General features: G+C 28.4%; 1 protein-coding gene across 1 annotated transcript in view; it reads left to right on the top strand.

The window, feature by feature from the left end:
- The window catches only part of LOC117167662 (neuroendocrine convertase 1-like), a 110,869-nt gene that overhangs the window by 41,208 nt on the left and 46,786 nt on the right, over positions 1-22,875 (top strand). Inside the window, exons 3-5 of the mRNA XM_033352753.1 lie at positions 11,103-11,207; positions 11,475-11,726; positions 14,703-14,849. Of these exons, the coding sequence (XP_033208644.1) occupies positions 11,103-11,207; positions 11,475-11,726; positions 14,703-14,849 (504 nt within the window). The remainder of the gene's footprint in view (positions 1-11,102; positions 11,208-11,474; positions 11,727-14,702; positions 14,850-22,875) is intronic.

Genomic DNA, 22,875 nt, shown 5'->3' with positions numbered 1-22,875 from the left:
GGAGGCTTCTAAGCACACTGCAGCAAGAAATCATTCAGGCTTATATTGTTTATTTAACAGTAGTTATTTCAAGGTTTAGTCTTTCCTTTCTCTTTAGGGAAAAGTTACAATTTTTATTTAATCCTAATGATAAAGCCCTCATTTTATTCTTTGAAGAATTCTCTAAATTTCTATTTGGGTTGATTTTATTTAAAAAATGTAAATAAAAAAAACATACAGTTATTATTGTTATAAACAATCAAAGTTTAAATTTTAAGTAACACCACCCAAATAGAATTGTCAAGAATCCTTCCAAGAATAAAATGAGGCCTATTTAGGATTGAATAAAAATGCTAACTTTTCCCTGAATAGAAAGGTAAAACTAAACCTTTAAATAAATACTGTTAAATAAACAATTTAAACCTGAATGACTTTTTTCTGAAGTATGCTTAAAAGCCTCCGTCTACATTTACAGAAATTAATGCTAGATCTTTTTTTGTTGATTTTATAAATCATTTTAAATATAATCAACTATTGAGATTGATTTACCTAGTGCACATCCTTAGCATGCGTTATAATTATTTCAAGAAAATTGAAAAAAATGTATTCAGTCATATCGCGAATATTCAAAAAATTGAAAACAGTTCAGAAAATTCAAACAGTTTTATATTTTTAAACAATTCAGAGAAATAAAGAAATTCAGAATAATTTAGAGAATTACGAAAAACTTTAATAAGACTTCGGAAAATTCAAAAGAATTTCCCTCTTCTGTCGCTAGCCGGTTGCGCCCACGAGTTTTGGTTTTCTGCAGTTTTCCACTTCCCTGACAAAATTTCCCAGGCAAATTTCGAGCGCTTCTAATAAAAATCCGACTGCAGAGTCTAGAGTATTCCAAAGCTAGACAAATCCCACAGGACTGAGTACGTGAGGCAATGCTTGAAGGCTGATAATTAGATTTGGTATAAGGATTAAAAAACCTCTTTAATCTACAAGCCAGCTTTTCTGATTTTCACAGCATCAGAAAATATTTTTGACATCCTTCAGGCCAATAGACAGATAACTTAATGAGACCAGCTACGGAAAGGGAGTAGTTGGGAATGAGAGAATTGCAACGAACCAGAGGGAGTCAGACTGAGGAACAGACGATAGAGGTTACGGTTTTCATTGCCTGCTGACGACGCCTGCGGGGGCTTACAGGCACGGGATTACGAGAGACAGTTGGAAATCCGATCAAAACAAATGGACTGCGAAAATATCTCGTCTAAATCCCCACCTCTCTTGATTTCCCTACCCCTCCCACTTTCCCTCTTTTCCCTTTCCCCCTTTCACTCATTTGACAGTTACTCCACCCACACTTTGGATGTTTCTCCTTCCCTCATTCCCGTCTTCCCTGAGGCTGTTTCTCCAGTCCCTCACCCTCCTGATTCTGGATTCGACCATTTTCCAGCCCCTTTCATTCCTCAAGAGTCAGAAGACACAATCTGAATACCGATAAGATGGATAGTCCACTGATCGCCATGTAATGACTTCACTAGTTCGTTCGCTTCAGACAAACCAACTTCACCTGGAATGCAAAATCCCCATTATCACACCCACGATGAATTCGAGTTTAAATCGTTACCCTCCATGGAATTTAAAGCTAAACCGTCCTGACCTCTGAAACGTGTGGTATCAATTCAGCTTCGCAAGATAACTCTCCACGACATTCCTTGTGGAATTATCGCTTGTTCTCATTAAGTTTTTTTTATAATTCAACTTTGCCCAAAAGTAGGGTCATCTTAGGTTCCAAACTGGGTCTTTAAGGGCATGTGATACTCAGAAAATCATGATCGATTTTACCGGTGTTAGGTGCCTTCGACTTTTTTCATGCAATAATAAATATGTTGCATTAAAAATTTGGGGAATGATAGCGAACATGCTAACGGACTCCTCGAACTCTTCTTTTGTGGAATAATTGAACAAAAATTGATTTTGCTTAATTTGATTAATGTGTGTGTATTTTGAGGTTATGTGTATTACAATTCTCCACAGCTTTACTTCCAAACTACGCAATGTTTTTGGCCGAAAACTCGGGACAAGCGAAGAAAAATAGTAACTAATTTCCCGAAACTTACCTTGTTTGTAGACTATTAAAATAGTTTGTTTCATACATCATTTATAAGTGCCTACCGGCAGCATCGGTACAACAGAGACCTACGGTATCGGAATGGCATACAGCTAAAAACGGATCCAAACCTCAAAATAGTGCACATGCATACAATCTTTATTTAGCAGAATAAAATTTTTTGTTATTATCCCTAAAAAATAGTTCATGGATGTCCGTTATACTATTTTATAGCATCTTCAAATTCAGTTTTTCACCATTTTTATTTTTGTGGACAAAAATCCGGGGGAATTGAACCTGATTTACCACATGACAATTATCACTAGACTCCTGCAATAAAGACATTTTTTTATTTCCTAACTTATTTTGACACAAAGCGCCACATCGAGTTGAAAATTTGGGATAATAAACAAGAAGCACTAAGCAAGTTAATGCTGGTCCTAAATTTTAATAATAATGAAAACAGCAAATAAAAATTATTATAAAAAAAAAAACGTTTTTCATCATTATAAAAGTTTAGGAACAGACCCACCTTTCTTAGTGCTTCTAATTTTTGTATCCCAAATTTTCAATTTGATGTGGCGCTTCGGGTGAAAATAAGTTAGGGAATTAACAAAAATTTTCGGTAAGGTAGGAATCTGGTCATGCGAGTCACTCATCAAATGGCCTCAACCTGTTACCATTTATTTAACGTAAGGTTGCTCATTAGGAATCACAATTTTTTTATTTGTAAATCGTTGCACTTCCAGATTCTTTATTTTTGTAATAAAAATTAATTCCTGCTTTTTATAAAACTAGATTCGCTAGAACGTTGTGCGCTCTGTGCGTGCACTAATTCTCTTTTCTTTTGACAAGAAACTCGAAGTAAAATTTTCTGTAAAAAAAAGAGAAAAGTGGAGTAAATTCAATTCACTTGTTATTTTCGTATAAACAGTTTCATTTTTCACTAAAAAATATGAACTTTCGAATGAAAGAGGTGATTTTTAAACCAAAAAGATGAATTTTTAACTAAGAAGATCAATTTTCTTTTGCCAAATGGAATTAAACAAAAAAATTGGCAACGAATAATTGGATTTTAAACCAAGAAGACTTATTTTCTGAAAGTAAGGACGAATTTTTAATGAAAAAAAGGGAAATTTTTAATAAAATACTTGAATTTTACAACAAGAAGATTAGTCATAGATCTTTAACAAAAAAACATGAATGTTTAACAAGTAGCTGAATTCTCCACCAAAAAATATAAATTTACAATCAGTTGCATTGTTAACCAAAAAAGACGAATTTGCAACAAAATAGAGGAATTTTTAACCAAAAAGTTCAATTCTTAATCAAAATAAATTTTTCAGTCGGGAACGATAAAGTCAACCAAATAAAAATTTGAAGTGGTAAATGATAGTGCATACAAAATACAAATTTTGAATGAATATTTGCTTTTTGATCTTTATTGGTTCTTTTGTTTGTAAGATTATAGAAATATCAATCCTGCAAGATTCTTGAAAAAATTAAAAAAGATTTTTGAAGATTTTAGACTTTTCGAAGAAGTATAATTTTTTATTTTATCTAACAGTATTTTGCAAAAATTTAAAAAAAATTTAATTTAATTTAAAAAAATTAAATAAATTGCTTCTAACTCTTCCAAATATTTTTCGACATTTGTACAAATCTTTTGGAATATTTTGAAACCTTTTTAATCATATTAGAATCATTTCCAAAACATTTAAACCTTCTAAATATCTTTTAAAATTATTCGATTATTTCTTTCGAGATTTTGTTATGAAAATTTTATGAATCTTTTAAAATCCTTTTAAATATTTCCATTGATTAAATGAAAAGTATATTTTAGTACGAACATACATATTTTGGGTGCTGAAATATCTAATTTATTATTTCTTTTAAATATTTTTAAATAGTTTCTCCGAAATTCTGAATTGTCGCTTAAAAGTTAAAATAACTTTAAAAAACTTTATCTTTTTAAAAAAAAAGCAAGAAAACTTTTCACATTATTTCCAGGTTTTTTAATTGACATGGTAATTATAAAAAGTTTAATTTTTTACATTTCCGCTCAATTATAACAAACTTATTAACATTTTTAAACATTGGAACTTTTATATAATTACGAAGCAATTTTTTTTAGATTGCGTGAAAATTTCATTTAGAATAAGGTCAACTCCTGGGATTTCCTGTTCTGTTTCTTGCACTGAAAAAATGTAATTTCAATATTACATGTCATGCTTTCACGATGATTAATCATGATAAAGAGAAACGAAAAGTAGGAAAAAATTCATAGTTTTGTACACGACTAAAACCAGAAATATCTCTCTTTATCAAATTAAATTTCGTATCTCAAACTACAACCTCTTTTCATTGATTTTTTTTGAAAATATCTTATTCAGATAACTTTAAATTTTTCATAAATTTAAAGTTTGCAGACTCTTTTTTTAAATGGCAAAAAATTAAGAGTTCGTCCAATCAGGAACAAGTGTTTCCCGACAAACAATAATTTTCAATTGTTTCAAGTAATTTCGAGATGGTTCGAGTATCAATTGAAAATGGCGTCATGCGCTTTTTAATAATTGGACAAGTAGCTAAAACGCGCTACGCGCGCGCATTTCTGTTTTTAGGAACCTCGAAAGAAGTGTTTAATTTGATGGATCAACAATTTAAAAAATTTTAATAGAAAACTTTAATAAGAAATTGCAATAAATTTAACCAATTTTTCTGAACTCTGGAGAATTGTATTGTGTAATAAGTTTCATAAATAAAAACTTTAGAAAAACTTTATCTGTTAACCAATAAAGGGTTTTCATTTGTTCATTTTTTTAAAAATAATTTCAATATATTAATTAGGTAGTATGTATGTTATTTGAACCTTATGATTTGAATCTTAAATAAAAACAGTTGAATTTCTGCAAATAAAGAATAAGTTGTAACCTTATAGCTGAATCTTCAACTGAAAAGAATTAATTATGTCCAAATGCATAGTTATGCAAAAAAGAATAAATTTAAAGAAAAAAAAAGAATTTTCTACAAAAAATTTAAATTTTTTAACACAAAAATATAATTTTCTAACGAAATAGATGAATTTTAAACAAAATATTAAAATTGCTAACCTAAGCAGATAAATTTTTTTACCAGAAAGACTAATTTTCAATATAAAAGTTAAAATTTTAACTAACAAAAAAGTTTGTCTGCCACGAAAGAATAACATTTTCATGGAAATTGTCATTTGAGGGGATAGATGATTTCCAATATCAAATAAAAATTAAGAATTATTATTTATTTTTTAGGTTAATCCGAGAAAGGATAAAATACGAGTCCGTAAAATAGATATTTAAGACTTTTGAAAGTTTTAAAAATAAATATCTTCTAAATTAATTCGAATTATTCATAAAATTTTGAAAAATCTCTGAAAATTAACAAAATTGTCTTAAATCTTTCAGATTTATTTCGACATTTGCAGAAATTTTCTAACATGTTTTTAAACTTTTCTATATTTTCTTGAAAAATCACTTTTTCTAAGTGACAGGAATTTAAATTTTTTTAGGAATCTCAAGAAAAGTTTTTTATTTGCTTGAATCCTTTGAAATTTCTTCAAAAGTTTCGAAAATATGGTCAAAACTTTTAAAAATTTAAATTTCGTTTCGAATGTTTGTGCATCTTTTCAAATTTGAAATTACTTTATAATTTCCGAAATATGTAAAACTTATAAATATCCTTTAAATTTATTCAAATTTTAAACAAACATTTTTCAATATCTAAAAATGTAAAAATTGCATTTAAATGCAACAAAGTTCTTCTAGATTCTGTTTGGACAATTTTGGAAATCTATCGAAAGGTTTTAAAGCCTTTTTCAATATTCTTTAAAAATTGGATTTTAAAAATAAAAGGCAGTTAAAATTTTTCCGGGAATTTTAAGAATTTTTTTATCTTGAAACCTCTTAAAATCATTAAGAAGCGACAAAATTTGTTTTTCAAAATCTTCAAAAATGTACGTTTTTTCTAACTTTGCAAACACGATAATAAAAAAATTTAGCTTTAAAATCCTCTACATTTTATTTCGATATCTTAGAAAATAAATTTATATGTTTTGAAATCGTTGTCAATTTTCTCTTAAACTTAATTTTATTAAATTAAGTATCAGTTTAAATTTTCCCAGAAATTTAAAGACATTTTTTCATTATCGTGAAACCTGTCAAAATTTTTCAGAAGCTTCAAAAGTTTGATTTCAAAATATTAACAAATGTACGTTTTTTCTAACTTGTTAAAAATGTTTTCATGTGGTTTTATTGTGGTCAATTTTATTTTTAATTTATTAAAAAAAAATGAGTTTAAATTTTACCAGGAATTTTAAGACATTTTTTTTATCCTCATGAATCATTTAGAAATTCCAACAAAAATATTATTTTATTAGAAATTTTAAAAAATTTACACATTCGATTTTGAATGTCAAAATACTGGGCAGCTTTGTTCCCTTGATTATTATTATTATAAAAAAAGTTATTATTTTTATTATTAAGTATGTATAATATTTGTATAACCTTACTATTCTCAAAAGCCAAAAGTTTTTAGCCTTTTTATTTTAAATTGGGAAAAGAACTAATTTCGAGATGGTTCGAGAAATAATCGAAAATGGCGCCATGCGCTTTTTAATGGATAGAAATAGATTAAAAAATAAATGTCGTTATTTAGTTGTAAATCTTGTCTTTACTTTTTTAGAGCTCAAAAATTATTTAATTTTATTGAAGATATAATTTGATTTTTAAATACTACCAGGAGTGTAAATTAAAGTAGAGAAACTCCATAAAGTGTTAGGAGGTGTACGACAAAGGCGAGCCACATGGGACTGGCTGAATGCATGGCAGGGCGTCATTCATGTCCACCTCACGGTATCGACGCCTTTTCACCTGGATACCATACAATAGCCACACTGGGCACTCACATAATAAAAATGTAACGCTACACCCTTTAGAATGAGGCTCTCTACCCAATACCAAAAATAACTCCGTTATGTTCATGTTTTCCTGGTAAAAGCGTCCCCTACAGAATTGTTAAGGGTGAAACGTCGCGACGTCATAAAACCCCTGTTTTTCTAAAAAAAAAAAAAACAATATCAAAATTTAAACATATATAGGTCAATCAAAATAGACAAATAAGGGCTGTCCGAAAATGCACTCCAAAATTTTTGTTTAACTCTAGAGGGAAAAACAACCCCCCCTCCCCCCAGAGTGTCCATTATCAGAAAAATTAAATCTGTATTTTTTTTTTTTTTTGAAATTCAAACATTAAAATATGGCAGCCGCACTTAAAAATCCCAATTAATTAACATGGGAAAATTTTGGATTAAACTTGGAAACTGTATTAAAAAAAACCCTTCCCGCCCCAAATATGACCGAAAAATGAAGAAACTAAATTTTTACGTATTATTGTTAATTTTCACGAATTTCGGTCATCCTTTTTCATAAAAATAATTACTAATTGATTATTCAAATATCCACCTCAGTGGCGGATGAAGACAATTTAGCATCCTAGGCAGTTGCGAAATTGCCGCCCCCTCCACTCCATACTTTTCTTCGAACGATTAAATAAGTTTTTCAGCAGGGGTGAATAATATTGATAAGAGGATATGATTATTATGCCGCTTATTTGTTATTTAATAATAATACTCATAATAAATTAGAACTAAACATTTTAATTCGCAATTTCGAAATGTTTTAAATTTTTCCGCCTCTGAAAAGTTGCCCCTCTAGGCAATAAATAAAATGAATACTCGTATTTTATGAATAAAATTTAATATGTTTGATTTTTTGCAGTAGTGAATTATGAAAATATAATTATTTAAGCAATTACTTATTGCTCACTTTCAAAACTTCTCAAAAATGAACCAGAGTTTAAAAAAATTTTATTTGTTTAAAGAATTTTTATTTGATTTAGCAGTTTTATAAATTCATTTAATTAAACCTTCTTTGATTAAAGAATGTCTAATATATTATAATATAATAATGATGAATAATGTAAAAATATTAAATATTAATTGATACATATACTTTTATAATTTTATTTTGACTCCTACGATTTATTTAATAGTACACCAAAAAAAGTTGTAAGATATTTTTACTCAATTTGAGGGAAATTGAAAGAAAAAAGAAGCAATCATTAATTTTTCAAACAATGACATGAAGGTCTTAGCAGAATTTACTACTCCTCAAAATCATTCGTCATCATGTTTAATTCATAAAATACGATTTTTCAAATATTCTTGGGCCAAAAAATTATTCAACAAATTTTGCTTGTTGCAAAAATAAAAAAAATATTGATGTATTATGTCTATACACTATAAAGTCAAAACACAATTGTGCGTGTTTTTTTTATGTTATTTGTTTTAAGTTTTCAAAAATAAAAATTGTTTAAAGGAATAGAAATTCCTTAAACATCAGGAGATGTTTCTAAATGTATTAATATTATGCAATTATTCAACATTATCAATTTTATGCAATTATTCAATTAAAATTAACACAAGTGGTAAACCAATTTGATAGAAAAATGTACATTTCTGGCTCAATTTTTAGATAAAATTGAAAACAACCAAGAATTATTTGTTTCAATAATCACGTAATGTTTTTTAAGAAACACATAACTCGAAGCAATGACTAACTATTACATTTAAATCAGAAAGTATAATTATTTATACATTTTTTTGAAAAAAAATTGTATAAAAAATAATGGAGGATATTTAAATTTCCCATTAGTGATTATTGGTATTAAAAATATGGCAGAAATTGCTCAAAATTAACAATAATACGTAAAAATGTATTTTTTTTTATGTGTTTGGTTCATATTTGCTGGGCAGTATTTGTATGTGTTTGTGCTAATTAAATGAGATTTTAAAGTGTCCGGTGAAATGTCTTGTAGTTTTAATTTCGGAAAAAATTGACGGATTTTTTTCCACCGGAAATGAACATTTTTTGGAGGGTGTCTTGCCCTTAGGCTTGAAAAGCGTTTTTCAAGCAAATTGATCAATCTTTTTTACAGAAATAAATTCTTTACAGAAAGTGTAATGGTGGACATTTCAACTAGAAAATATTTTGATTTTCAATAAAAAAATTGTGAAATTTAATGAAAAAGTAAGAAATTTGAACAAAATAGTGGAATTTTTGACCAAGAAAGATTTTTTAATCAACAAATAAAAAAAATCTCATCCAAATTGTTAAATTTTTAAGTCGTAAAGACGAATTTTTTTAAAAAAAGTTGAATATACAACACAAAAATATGCATTCTCGACAAGAATAAATCAATTTTCTACCGGAAAAAAACAAAAAATTTTCAACAAAAAATAAATTATTCAATTTTCAGTTAGAGGAATAAATTACATTTGTATAAAAAAAATTAAAGGAATAAAATTCACTTAAAGTCTTACATACAAAATAAATTATTTAATGAAAGAAACTTGTTTATAACCAAAGAAATGAATTTTCAACTAAAAAGGGGAATTAGTCACCAAGAAGATTAATTTTCTACGTTCAAAGGAAAAGCTTCAACAAAATTTAGAAATTTTTAAGCAAATAGTTGCATTTTTAGCTAAAGGAAATAAATGCTTAAAGAAACATGCAACAGTTAAATTTTGTGTTAAAAAAATAATTAAAAATATTATAACTTTTCAAGAGATTCGATCAATTTTGTTCCAGAAATATTAAAAAATTATATTCTCTTGAAATCTATAAAAATTCCTAGGAAAGCTTCTTTAACCTTTGTTCGAAAACTTTACATATCTACATTTTGCTAAAAAAATTCAAAATTTTTCAGGTCTTACATTGTTTCGGAATCTTTAAAAAGCTTTTAAATATCTATTAAACTTATTCGAATTTCTTTTAAACTATTAATATAGAAAAATTAAAACATTCTACATTAAAATCTGTACATTTTGTACAAATTTTAGGAACGCTTGTTCTTCTAAGAATTCATCAGGAATCCTACAAAAAATGTGGAGCCATTCTTTTGAAGCCTTCAAAATTCTTGTATAGGTTTTTTATTTAAAATTTCAAAAATCTACACATTGTTTACAATTTTTTTCAAACTTCCCAAGATTTAAATTACTAATTTCAAATCTTTTGAAACCTTGTAAAACATCTAAATATCTTTTAAAATTAATCAAATCTTTTCAAAAAATTGTTAAAATTATACAAAATTGTTTTACAATGTTTCCGACTCTTATCAAAAAAATTGATAAAGCTTTTAAAATATTTAAAAATGTTTCTTAATATTAAAAAAATTTTAAATGTATAGTTTTAAATTTATTAATTCAGTATCATTTCAAAATTTATAAGTATCTCTTAAACTTACTAGTTTTTTTCGAATTTTGTAATGGTGCAAAATTTCATAATTCTGCTACAAAATCATTTATATGCTGTTTTGAATTTGTTTCAAATCTTTCCGAGGTTTTTGTTAGAATTAATTTGCAAAAATAAAAAAATTGTAAAAAACAAAAAATAAATTTTTTTGAAGTTTTAGATTCTCTTTCTACATATTTTTAAATCTTAGAAACTGAGAGTATTTCTTAACTAAAACCTAAATCCTTTGAAATTTTCCCAAAAATCTTATTGTCCTTACCGGACATTTTTTGTTAACTATACTTATTTTTTTATCGGTAAAATCAAAATTAGAATATTGTAAGCTTCTGTCTTGTTCCAAATATTAAAAAATCTCTTACAATTAAAATTGTCTTTTGTATAAATACTGTTTAGAAAAATTAATAGATAAATTTCATCATGGAATAAAATCGTAAATTTGAAAATTTTGATTTATGAAATTAATATTGCAAAAAATTTGTAATCGTTTTTAATGGATGAACAAACTGAAAAAAGCCAGTAAAAGTCATATTGACGCAGTATGAATCGAATCAGGGCTTCAACAATAGTGCATGAAGAATCTGATGACTAAGATTTTTCAAAAAGGATATTTTTAAAATTAAATGCATTGATATTCTTGTCAAAAATTTAATTGAAAATGGATGATTTTTTTTCAGGTCCTAGGATTCGAAAATACATACTTATGGCACAAAAACGAGAATCCGGATCAAAGAAAAAGGGGAATCACCCACTCTAATAAGCCTCTAAATTATTCAGCAAATGTGAGTTGTTTATAAACTAACTTCTTAAATGTTTCCATTATTTCAGAGTATTGATTCTAATTTGTCGACGTAATTAATTACCTAATTTCTGATTTCATCTATGACAGGTAAAATAATCTTATGAAAAAACGAAAAAAAATCTGCCATGGCTCCGCTTGTGAATAGTGGCGTTCCCGGTTCTTAAATATTATTGATTTTTTCACTTAATAATTATTTTCTAATCTGACTGAATTTCTTTTCCAACATGCATGATTTTTATTAACACAGATATTGTGGGCAGAAGAACAAAAAGTTATTATTCGCTATAAGAGGGATTACGTTGTTCTGGACGACCCAGAATCAGAAAAGCCCTTGATAAGAGAAAAACGCCTGCCCTTCGATTCCAGTCAGTCAGAATGCCATGGTTTATGCCCGAGAGAAATTGATAATAAGAAACAAAATATGAATAGTCTGACATCAGATGAAAAAACAGATCTGAAATTTTTCAACGACGAACTTTGGGATCAAGAATGGTATTTGGTAACGAGTTTCATCACATTTGGTCCTATAAAGCAAGAATAAAATTAGCTTTTTTGCATTAATTTCAAATTTGTCTCAAGGTGATTGATAACAGAATTATTATTTTTATTAATCTACCATTTAATTCATTTTCTCAATATTGATCGTTGTTTTCTATTTATTAAATTTGTACTTTACAAGGGGAGACCGCTAATCGTAACTGTTAATTTTGGTTGATAATTTTTTCAATTAAACCTGAGTATTAGTTTATCAAAACAGTAATTTGCATTTTCAAAATGGTGATGCACGATTTGAAGAATAATTATTTTTAACATATTTAAGATCGAATATACTAATTTTAAAATGCTTTAGTTTTTAAACAAAGTTTGAAATTGTTAAATTTTGAATGCTTTAATTTCAACGTTTGTGAAGTGACTAAACTTGAAAGGTTTATAATATTAAAAAATTTTCGATATTGAAGGGTGAAGGTAAAATTAAATTTTATTTAGAGAAATAATATTTTATCTAAAGTTAAGAAAAATTTAATTTTTTAAAAAGCGAATCACTTTGAATGCCACTTCATAGTGCATAAGATGATACATATTGATAATACATTCATCGATTTCAAAACTTCCATCTTTTGGATTTTAAAATAACATTGTTTTGAATGCTCAATTTTAAAACAGTTTAACGTTTCAGGCCTTGAAAAACCCGAAGTATTTTTTTGCTTCACGAGCCTAAAATAAAAAATATTTACCACAACATTTTTCAAATTTACGAGCTTTTTAATTTCAAATCTCACAATTTTATAGTTTTAAATGCGAATATTGCGAATTTAAGGAGAATTTAACCATTAAATCTTTAAAAAATTTTATTATTGAAAGCTTCGGTAGCCAGTTTTAAATTTAATAGTTACAAACTTAAATATTCTAAATGGTGCACTTTCAACTTTGAACTTACTGAAAAAGGTTTTTTTGAATTCTAGAAAATTACAGAATACAAAATTGAAATACTTAATAGTATCACAATTAACAGTGTTCGAAATTTGGAAATAAATTTTTTCAAATTTAATTTTTCCGAAATAAATTTAAAAGCAATTAAAAATAAAGGCAATAATTCCTGAAATTGAAGCTCTAAAAGTTACGGGATTTAAGAAGCAGGAATTGCAAATTTCATTATCTTCTTTGAATGTTACAAAATATTAAAAATTGCAAACTGAACTTTTGAAAAACAATATTTCGAATTGAAAAGCCTAATATTCTGCAATTGCAAGCGCCGTGTTTAAATCGCATTATAGCATACCTATTTCGTTGATGAGCGTCAATTTATTTTTGATCTTGGAAAAATTTTATATTATGCAATTTAATAACTTCAAATTTCAATAGTTTCGAATTGAAAAGTTTAAATTTTTTATATATTGAACTTTGAATGTTTTGAATTAGAATTATTATAATTTCAATTCCTTTGCATTTTAAGTGATCTAATTTTAAAAATTCTAATCTTAAAATAATAAATTTATAAAGTTTTTCAAAAAGTGTCCTAATTTCAAAATTTTAATGTAAAATCATTTAATTTCGATATTTTTAATTCCAAATGAAATGTTTTAATTTAGTGAAAGCTTTGAATTAGGTATACGATAAGATTTCATTTGCTCCTTTCTAAGAAAATTGTAATATTTAAAAAGTTTGAGTATGTAATTTTTCTATTTCGAGCGTTTTGGTTCTAAAAATGTTAAATTTTAAAGTATTCAGTATCAAAAGCGTTACTTGGGTTGACACACCCTTCATTAAGTAAAACGTTTTTAATCCAAAGTCGTTTAATATTTATAAAAATTTTAAACGCTTCAAATGTGAAATTATTCATTATTGTTGAAATTATTTTTACTTATTAATGTGCCTAATTCAATAACTTTTTGATTTTTCAACAAATTTTTGAATGGTTTAATTTTTAACTCTTAAATGTAAAATAAGTCCAAAATGTAAGTTCGAATACCTAAAGTACAAATAAAATATAAATATATATATTCATTTAAATGAAAAACTAATGCATCAGGATTAAATTAGGGTTTAGCCGCTTTTGAAATTTAATAATTCTGTGAAATTTCTTTAAATATTCTCAAATACTTTGACAACTCTTAAAATATTTTTAAATGCCTCGGATTCTCTAGAAATCTCTTAAAATTTCTTGAAATCTTTTCAAATAACTTAAAAACCTTACAATTGTTGGAGTTTTTCATAAAATATTTGGAAAAACATTGAAATGTTGCCTGGATAGACAATTTTAATTTTATTAGTTTTAAATGTTAACATTCTAAATTGTTTAGTGTCAACTTTTAACGTTCTAACTATGCAATTTATTCATTTTGAATTGTGAAATTGGTAGTTTTTAAATTATTATTATTTGTATGTAATAACAGTCCAATATTGTATAATAACAGAAGCCTTACAAATATTGAATTTAGTTTTAATTTCTCATTGTTAAATTCTAATCACTTCAAATTAAAAATTGCATTATTTTAAAAGCTGTAAATGATTTTACTCGGAAAGTTTTTATATTGACACATTTTCAAAATTTAGATCTGGAATTATATTCTTTTAAAATTCTTTATATCAAAATAATATTTTTTTAATCTTTACCGCTTAAAAGGAAAATTATACAATTTTAATTCATTCTCATTCCATTTAAAATATTTTCATTTAAAAAAATTAAAGCTAATCTAAAATTTTTTCATATGGAACGTTTTTAATTCAAAAGAGTTCAATTTTTTGTTTTATAGTTACTTAATTGCCATTTTTAAAAATATTTCATAGTTACTTAATTAACATGATTAAAAATTAATAAATAAAATAAAATTAATTAAAGATCAGCCGATATTTGAAGAGAATTATTTAAGTTAGTGGAAGTCAAATACATTTTCTAAGTACCATTTGATGGTAAGTTTCATGAAAGGATATTTACCATCCACTCTAGTAATATTTCCCTTACCGTATGATTTAGCAAGACACAAGGTCAAGTAGTAATCTTCCTAAACTCGACCTGAATGTTTTACCTTTGTACCAACGGGGGATAACTGGTCGAGGTATAAGGGTAGCAGTTTTGGATGATGGACTCGAACACACTCATGATGACCTTCGAAACAATTACGTAAGTCTGATTTAGTTTACTTAGTTACACAACTCTCTCACAGATGGCCAGCAGAGTACTTTTTATCCAAAAATCGACTTTATTTTTTATGTCGATATTATGACTTATTTTTGTTTTCTCTATTAATTGAAAGCTGATGGAATATATTTATTGCAAAATCAATAACAAATATGCATATTCAACAATTTATTAATCAACTGTATTTGAATAAATATTATACAATATATAAGCTGACCGATTCTAGTTTAAATAAGACAGGCATAAAAAAACGAAGTTCAAAATAACTTGTACCTGTCAGTTCCTAACCGCTTTTGGATTATTCATAAAGAAAAATTCAGCATTAAATTTTAGAGAGATTTATGTGGCCTGATTTTTATTTCTTTTTACATTCTCATCACAGAAGGTATTAGATTTGTGTCAAATTTGAACCCGACCCCCATTTTTTTGTCCATTATCCACGTTTTTAGACCAACTTAATCCAAAAAACAGGTTTTTACGAATGTGTCTCTCTGTCTGTCTTTTTCCAAAATAACTTTTGAGAAAATTAGTCTATTAGATTGGCCTTAAATATACTCCTTAAGTGTCCTAAATTAAAGGGTAAGTTTGTCAGCCAGCAATTTTTGATAAAAATTCAAAAAGTGGGCACATTTTGAATATTTTCGATAACAACTTTTTTTGATATTGAAAAATACTATATTCGTTTATTTATAGTATCTAAAAATTCAAACAATTTATTTAATGACTTTTTTCATAAAATCAAAAAATACCAGAGTTATAGTATTTGCAAAATTCTAAAAAAACACGAAAATGAAAATTTTAAGCCAAATAACGGACGATATAAAGAAAGTCAAAATAGAAAAATGTTGCTTTTTAAATGTCCTGCAATATTATCATAATAACTTTTTGAATTTTCTTGAAAAATTAAAATTTTGAAAGCACACAAAATAATGAAAAACCCAAAAATTACATTTTTCGGCCAAACTGTGTCAAATACGGTAAAAAAATTTTGCATTTGAAAAAGATCTACAAATTTGTTATCAACCACTTTTTGACAGGATGCGCTTTTGGCTTTACATATGAAAAACACCATTAACAGTAAAAAAATGTGCCTGCTGCATGCGCACATTCTCATCAAAACTTTTGTCTTTTAATTTCTTTTTTGGCTTGTGTATGTGGTTCGAAGTATTTAATTTTTTAATGTGTTTAATGCTATTTTTTACAATTAAAACCAAAAACAGAGCTGTCAAAAAGATATTCATTACAAATAAATCATTTTTACATTCTCAACAGAGATGGTGTGAGATTTGTGTAAAATCCCCCCCCCCCCCATTTTAATCAAAAGATCCGCGTTTTGAGGCCCTCTGCATCCGAAACACAGGTTTTTCCGAATATGCCTGTATGTCTGTCGGTATTTCTGTATACATGTATGCCTGTCTGTCTGAGCACGAGAACTTTTAAAAAAATCATTTTATTAGATCGGCCTTTAGTACACTCGTTAAGTGTCCTAAACTAAAGGTCAAGTTTTTAGTCAGCCATTTTAAAAAAAAGTCAAGCAGTGAACTTCTAAATGCCCTGCCAGATTATCAGAACAACGTTGAATTTTGTTGAAAAATCCAAAATTTAAATTTTGACAGCATACAAAATAATGCAAAATCCAAAAATTAATTTTTTTCATTTAACAATTTCACAGCATTTAAAAGATTCTCACATATATAAATGCATAACAATATATATAATTAAAAATTTCCCATAAGGAGATACGTGATACGCACGAGATACGTGATGAGAATGTGATGTTTAAATCGGAAGGAGGTTTAACAAAAGAGAATTCACCATGACCAAATTACTGTTGTCGATGCTTTCAGCTTTAGTTTTAAAAAGGCTCTGTACAACGATCGAGCGCGAAGCGCAAGATAAATATATTATCGAGCGCGAAGCGCGAGATCCAATAGTTGCGCACCTCAGGCGCGCTCAACACTGCGAGCGAAGCGAGCTGCGGGTATAGTTCGCTATTTAAACTCAAATTGCCATAACTTCGCCGAAATTGATTTTTTTTTTAAAATGGAAAAATACGTGTCACCAGGGTCGTATCGAGGGGGGGGGGAGCGACACGCCCCTAAGCTTTTCAAATTTTTCATTTTCCAAGAATGCTAATTGATTCATAGCTTTTTTATTCAAATAGAAGAAAATTATTATTTCAACTTGCGAAAATGTAAAGATATAACTCGGCAAATCGACGACCTCTTTTAATTGAAATCTCGGGAAATATATTTAGATCGACGATGTTAAATTGACTGTTCTGTGGAATTAATAATTTTCAGAGACTTATTAATTACTAAATTCTTGCTTTTTATTTAAAATAAGTGTCTAAAAATGTTTGAATCTGAAATTTAATTAATCTATTTCAATTAAAAATGTCTTTCTGGGCTTTGTAATCGAATTCTCAAAAATTTACAGGTGTAAAATTGAAAGAACAAACTATTTCCCATTAAACAAGTTTAAATGAAATGGAGAAAATCTGCAAATTTAGAATTTTTAACTTTCATAAATTATAGAGTTCAAAGATTCAAATTCAATTGAAAAAATATAAATCCACGTTATCATTTCCAATGCTCTGAATTCAAGAATGAATCAATGAACCTTGAAAAGCTCTAAATTTTGATTTCCAAATCTCGAGAAATCTAGAAGTTGTTTTAATTTTTTCCAATTTAAAATTATTTTGGAAGTATTTTCAGAACTGCTATATATGTTAATAAGTAATAAATGGTACAAAATCCATGCTTCTCATAAAAAAATCTCCACTTCAAACGCTTTTAATTTTTAATTGTTCATGACTTCAAGTCTGCATTTTGAAATTCTTAAAATTAAAAATATCAGCTTAAAGTGGTTAGTGTCATAATTAAAAAAGATAAAAATTCAACTTGTTAGTTTAAAAGCTGTTAAAATCGAACTTAGACAGATTTTTTTCTAAAAATTTCTAAATTTCCCGGTAAAAAAAATGAATTCAGCAAAATAGACTGCCTTGAGGCACCGGATTTCACTTCGTCAGAAAACTTATATGTAATGCCTGATTACACCTGGTTACGCAACACATGACCTAAACACTGATTGACTGAAAGTGAACTGAAGCGATTGTCCTGCGAAATTTTCGTTACTGGTCGGCTTTACATCGACGAGCGGAAGGTTAACTACACGCGCATAGAATTGTTGGGCGGAGCAAAACTTTCGTCTTGAAACTGTCGTATAGGAAGCGTTGCCAACTTTAATTTTAATGACCTACGTTGTCGAGAGTTTCGATCAGCTGGCTTGTTTAAATTATATGAGTTGGCAAGACTACTTCCGCCCTGTTTTCGAGGCGAAAGTTTCGCTACCCCAAAAGTACTACGCGCGTGCAACTAACCTTCCGCTCGTCGGTGTAAAGCCGACCCATGTCTGGACCTGGAGATGACTGAAGCAGACGACAGAATTAACCGCGGGGATACTGTCCGCTTTTTTTCAAACACTCCTGCGCTGTTGTGGAGTTTTTCCGCTGACCAACAGCGTGGCTCTCTCGCCCCCTTGGACCCCCTTGTCGTCTATAAAGGGAACTTTTCCTACGGGACTCCAGTGTATAATTCGATGGTTCGGCCCCCACCCAGAAAAGTAAGGTCCTCCGCTTCGGTGAATAATATTTTAATTTTTCTAATAAAAACCAGTGAAATTGAACAAAAAAAAATTAATTTTGAAGCAAAATAGTTGATCAATCCTGGCCTACAGCACATTTATTTTGACGCAAGCAGTTGTATTTGAAACAAATAAAGATTCAATAAGAAAGATGGAAAAAGTATGAATTTCTATGATCAGTCGGCAAAAAATCTTTGCAGCTTTATTACTCGGCAAGAAAAAATCGCAGAAAGTTGAGCTAAAGACTGGAACATTTTTCAACGTTTTACTTTTAAAACAATGTCAGTTTGATTTTCTTAGAACATTTTTTGTCTTTTCAATAACAGAAAATGTGTGACAAAACAGGAGAGATTACCCTCAACTTTCAGTACGTCGACTTTTTAATTCCTCCGTATGTTAAATAAATGTTACCAAAAATTTGGAAAAATTGATGAATATTCTGTAACAAGTGTTTAAGATAAGGGAATTTTCAATACTTCAATTTAATAATTATTTTCATTAGTAGAGTTAAAAATGTAAAAAATTAATATCTCAGCTGTGGATACAGAATTTAAGCTGAACTTTACCTTAAAAAAATATTGAAAAACGTCCGCTCACTGCAGCTTTTACAATTCATGTTGTTTAAACTTCTAATTAAAAAAAAAAAAAAAATATTCGATTTTTCGTTACTGGTGTGATTGAGCATGAAAAATCATGAAATGTGACTCAGAGTACAACTTCTTTTTTGAAATATTGAGTAATTTCTTAAACAATTTTCTGTTCCCAAAATTATGAAAATATATAATTAAATATTCAAATAATTTTTAATTATTTCAACAATCATCATTTGTCTTAAAAGTATCGTTACTTTTTCAAGTTGTGAACATTTTTTATCTGTCGGAATAAATTATAAAAAGTTGAAGAATACTGAGAGTAGAACTTGTTGCTTAACATATTTGGTCAATTATAAGTAGTTTTTATCTGTTCAAACAATTTTTTCTTCCTAAAATCATGAAAACGTATTATTGTATTATATATTATTATATTATCATGTATACGAGTTTTTCAGTATTGAAACTCATTAAGATCGTTATTATTCCGACGCTTTTGATTCAGTCATTAATAATTTTTATTGGCAGTTAATATTTTCAGATGAAACCGGTGAATCGAGAGGCTTCTTTTAAGCTAGATTTCAGCCTAAAATCTCTATCCACAGACGAGATATTTTTTTAAAAAATAAATTGTCGCAGTCGGCAAATTCCACTTATTTAGTCGGCATTTATGACAATACTCACCCCCAGACATCCAAAACGTTCGCTGCGCCCTGTCACTTTATTTTCTCTGAAATTAAGATATTTTATCAGCGAATAATACTGCATAATAAGTCCCATAATTGTTTTAATTCCAAAATTTCATTAATTAAAAAAAACCATAAGTGAAAGAATGAACTTTTTCCAACACTTGCATGAAAAGTGTGATTTTGCATGCCTTCACAGTGAATGCAAATGAAGTGATTTCAGAGCACTGGGAAAAAAGACAATTGACGCATGCGCAGTTGGCGATTTGACTCCCTACTAATAAGCATATTTTTAAATAATTTATTGGAACAATTCCTGATTGTTTTTAGCGACTTTCGCTTCGTAAAGATTTAGAAAGTCCGGTTTTCCCGAATTTTTCAAATAATTTTTAATTTTCTAGTTAAAGCGAGGCAATAATCAATTTAATTTAACATAATATTCTGCTATAATAGTTCTAGAATGTTTAAGTTTTTCACAATTTTTGCACCCTTTGCCCAATTTTTATTCAGTCAGGCAATAATGAATTAAAGTTCCAAACATAATTGTTTAAACGACTTGTTACTTTTTTATTCATGTTCTTTTCAACTAATGCTAAAAAGTTGCTTCTGCTTCTTAAGTATTCAACTTTTTGTCGGCATTTCAATTACAATTGAGACTCCGGATTCAATAACCACACATACAATTTTACCGAGCAAAAAGCAAGTCCCCTGCAGGCTTCAAAATAAATTTTCAATTTCAAATTTTTATAGGTCATACGCGGACGTAAATTTTATTGCACATCTTTTTTCCTCTAAACGAAAAGTTGTAGCTTTTGTAGTTTTCGAAATAAAGCCAAAAAACTGACTTTTTTGAAAAAGTCGATTTTAATCCGTTTTTCACTTCAACTCGTGCTCAGTGCTTCAGTTTTTAAAATTTTGTTATGAAAATTGCAGGGAATGTGCTTCAGGATGTCCTTCGATTAACAATTTAATGGGAATTCAAAGCCGTTGTTTTCAAAAATTATTATTAATTTTCTTCTGATGCTCAGCGCGAATCGAACATTTGTAACTTCCAGCGTTTCGTTTAGCGCGGGAATTTTGAGGAGACTAATAACTCTCAACGCAAAAATGTGGAGAAAGGTGTAATGAAGTTTTCTGGAAAGTTTCAGATCAAAATATTCGATAGTTTAGGAGCAGTTATGATTTTAGTGAACGTCAGCGCTGGAGTCTTTGAGCGTACTATGTACTCTGAGACTTTCCATAGTGTCATGTTCTCTCGCTAGTGAGTTGTTGCTTAAAATATGATATTATGCAATTTTTCAATGAATAACAGTCAAACGAAAATAAGTTAACAACATATTCATGAATTTTATGTAATTTTTCATGTATTTTTCCGTTTTCTTTAGATTTAAAAGTAGTATTCTCTTATGAACACCTAATGTTTACACCTATATTCGGCTTAACCTGTAAGCGACCTTGAACATGCATTTTGAAAACAAACCTATACACACTTTTTTGCAATTGGCTAAATCTATTTCAAAAATAAAACAGATAAGTTCGTCCTTAACTGATCAATGGATGTTGTACATCAGTGTTTTTAAGATTAACTCGGAAAACTTATACGTCTCTTAAAAGATAAGGAACACTGAATTTGATTTCTTAGTTAATATATGTTTAAATATTGAAAGTGAATAATTAAATAAGTAAATGTCATCGAGTTTGCCAGAAACTTCAACTGGAGGAAGAAAAAGAACTAAAAATGAAAAAAAATGCAATTTCCTTTGCAACTGCAACTCTAGTAACTATAGATTTGCAAATCTAGCAGCTCAGAATGCAGTTCAAGGTCGCTTACAGGTTAAGCCGAATATGTATGTAAACATTAGGTGTACATAAAAGAATCCTACATTTAAATCTAAAGAAAACGGAAAAATACATTGAAAATAAAATAAAATTAATGAATATTTTGTTAACTTATTTTCGTTGAACCGTTTTTTAATAAAAAATTGCATAATATCATATTTTAAGCAACAACTCACTAGCGAGAGAACGTGACACAATGGAAAGTCTCAAGAGTACATAGTACGCTCAAAGACTCCAGAGCTGACGTTCACTAAAATCATAACTACTCCCAAACTATCAAATATTTTGATCTAAAACTTTCTAAAAAACTTCATTACGCCTTTCTCCGCATTTTTGCGGCGAGAGTTGTTATCTTGCTCAAAATTCCCTCGCTAAACGAAACGCTGGAAGTTACAAATGTTCGATTCGAGCTGAGCATCAGAAGAAAATTAATAATAATTTTTGAAAACAACGGTTTTGAATTCCCATTTCAGTGTCAATCGAAGGATATCCTAAAGCACATTCCCTGTAATTTTCATTACAAAATTTCAAAAACTGAAGCACTGAGCACGAGTTGAAGTGAAAAACGGATTAAAATCGACTTTTTCAAAAAAGTCAGTTTTTTGGCTTTATTTCTAAAACTACAAAAATTACAACTTTTTGTCTTTGAAAGAAAAGATGCGCAATGAACTTTCACGTCTGGATATGCCCGTTAGAAATTTTATATCGAAAATTTATTTTTAAGCCTCCAGGGGACTTTCTTTTCGCTCGGTAAAATTTTATGTGTGGTTATTGAATCCGGAGTCTCAATTAGAGTCACATACAGGGTCCGTTCAATGAGTATTGAGACTGGTTCCAAAAATCAAAATTTAGTGCAGGTATCATTACAACTACTTAATAACATTCATAATACATTCCTCCTCCATCGATACACTGAGTTCGGCGTGTCTGCCGATACATATTGAACGGAGCCTGTACCCGAGTAAATATGCTTCGACTTGAGTTCGACTTGAATTGCCCCCAATCAAGACATGCTGAAGTGGAAAAAGGTCGACTTGAGCATGTCTTAGTTTTGAGATGTAGCCAGACTTCAATTTATGTCTTGGAGACAAGTTTCTATGTCTTGAAGACATAAATTAATCTCTTAAGTCAAATTTGTATGACTCCAACATGAGCGATTTATAACTTCGAGTGTACAGCTGTCCTAAGGTAAAGGATCATTCTGACTTTCATAAAAGCTAATCTTTGTCAATGATTAAACAATCTTGT

The sequence above is a fragment of the Belonocnema kinseyi genome, chromosome 2 (genome assembly GCF_010883055.1).
Source record: "Belonocnema kinseyi isolate 2016_QV_RU_SX_M_011 chromosome 2, B_treatae_v1, whole genome shotgun sequence".
NCBI lineage: Eukaryota > Metazoa > Arthropoda > Insecta > Hymenoptera > Cynipidae > Belonocnema > Belonocnema kinseyi.
This window is presented reverse-complemented; position numbering and strand designations above follow the sequence as displayed.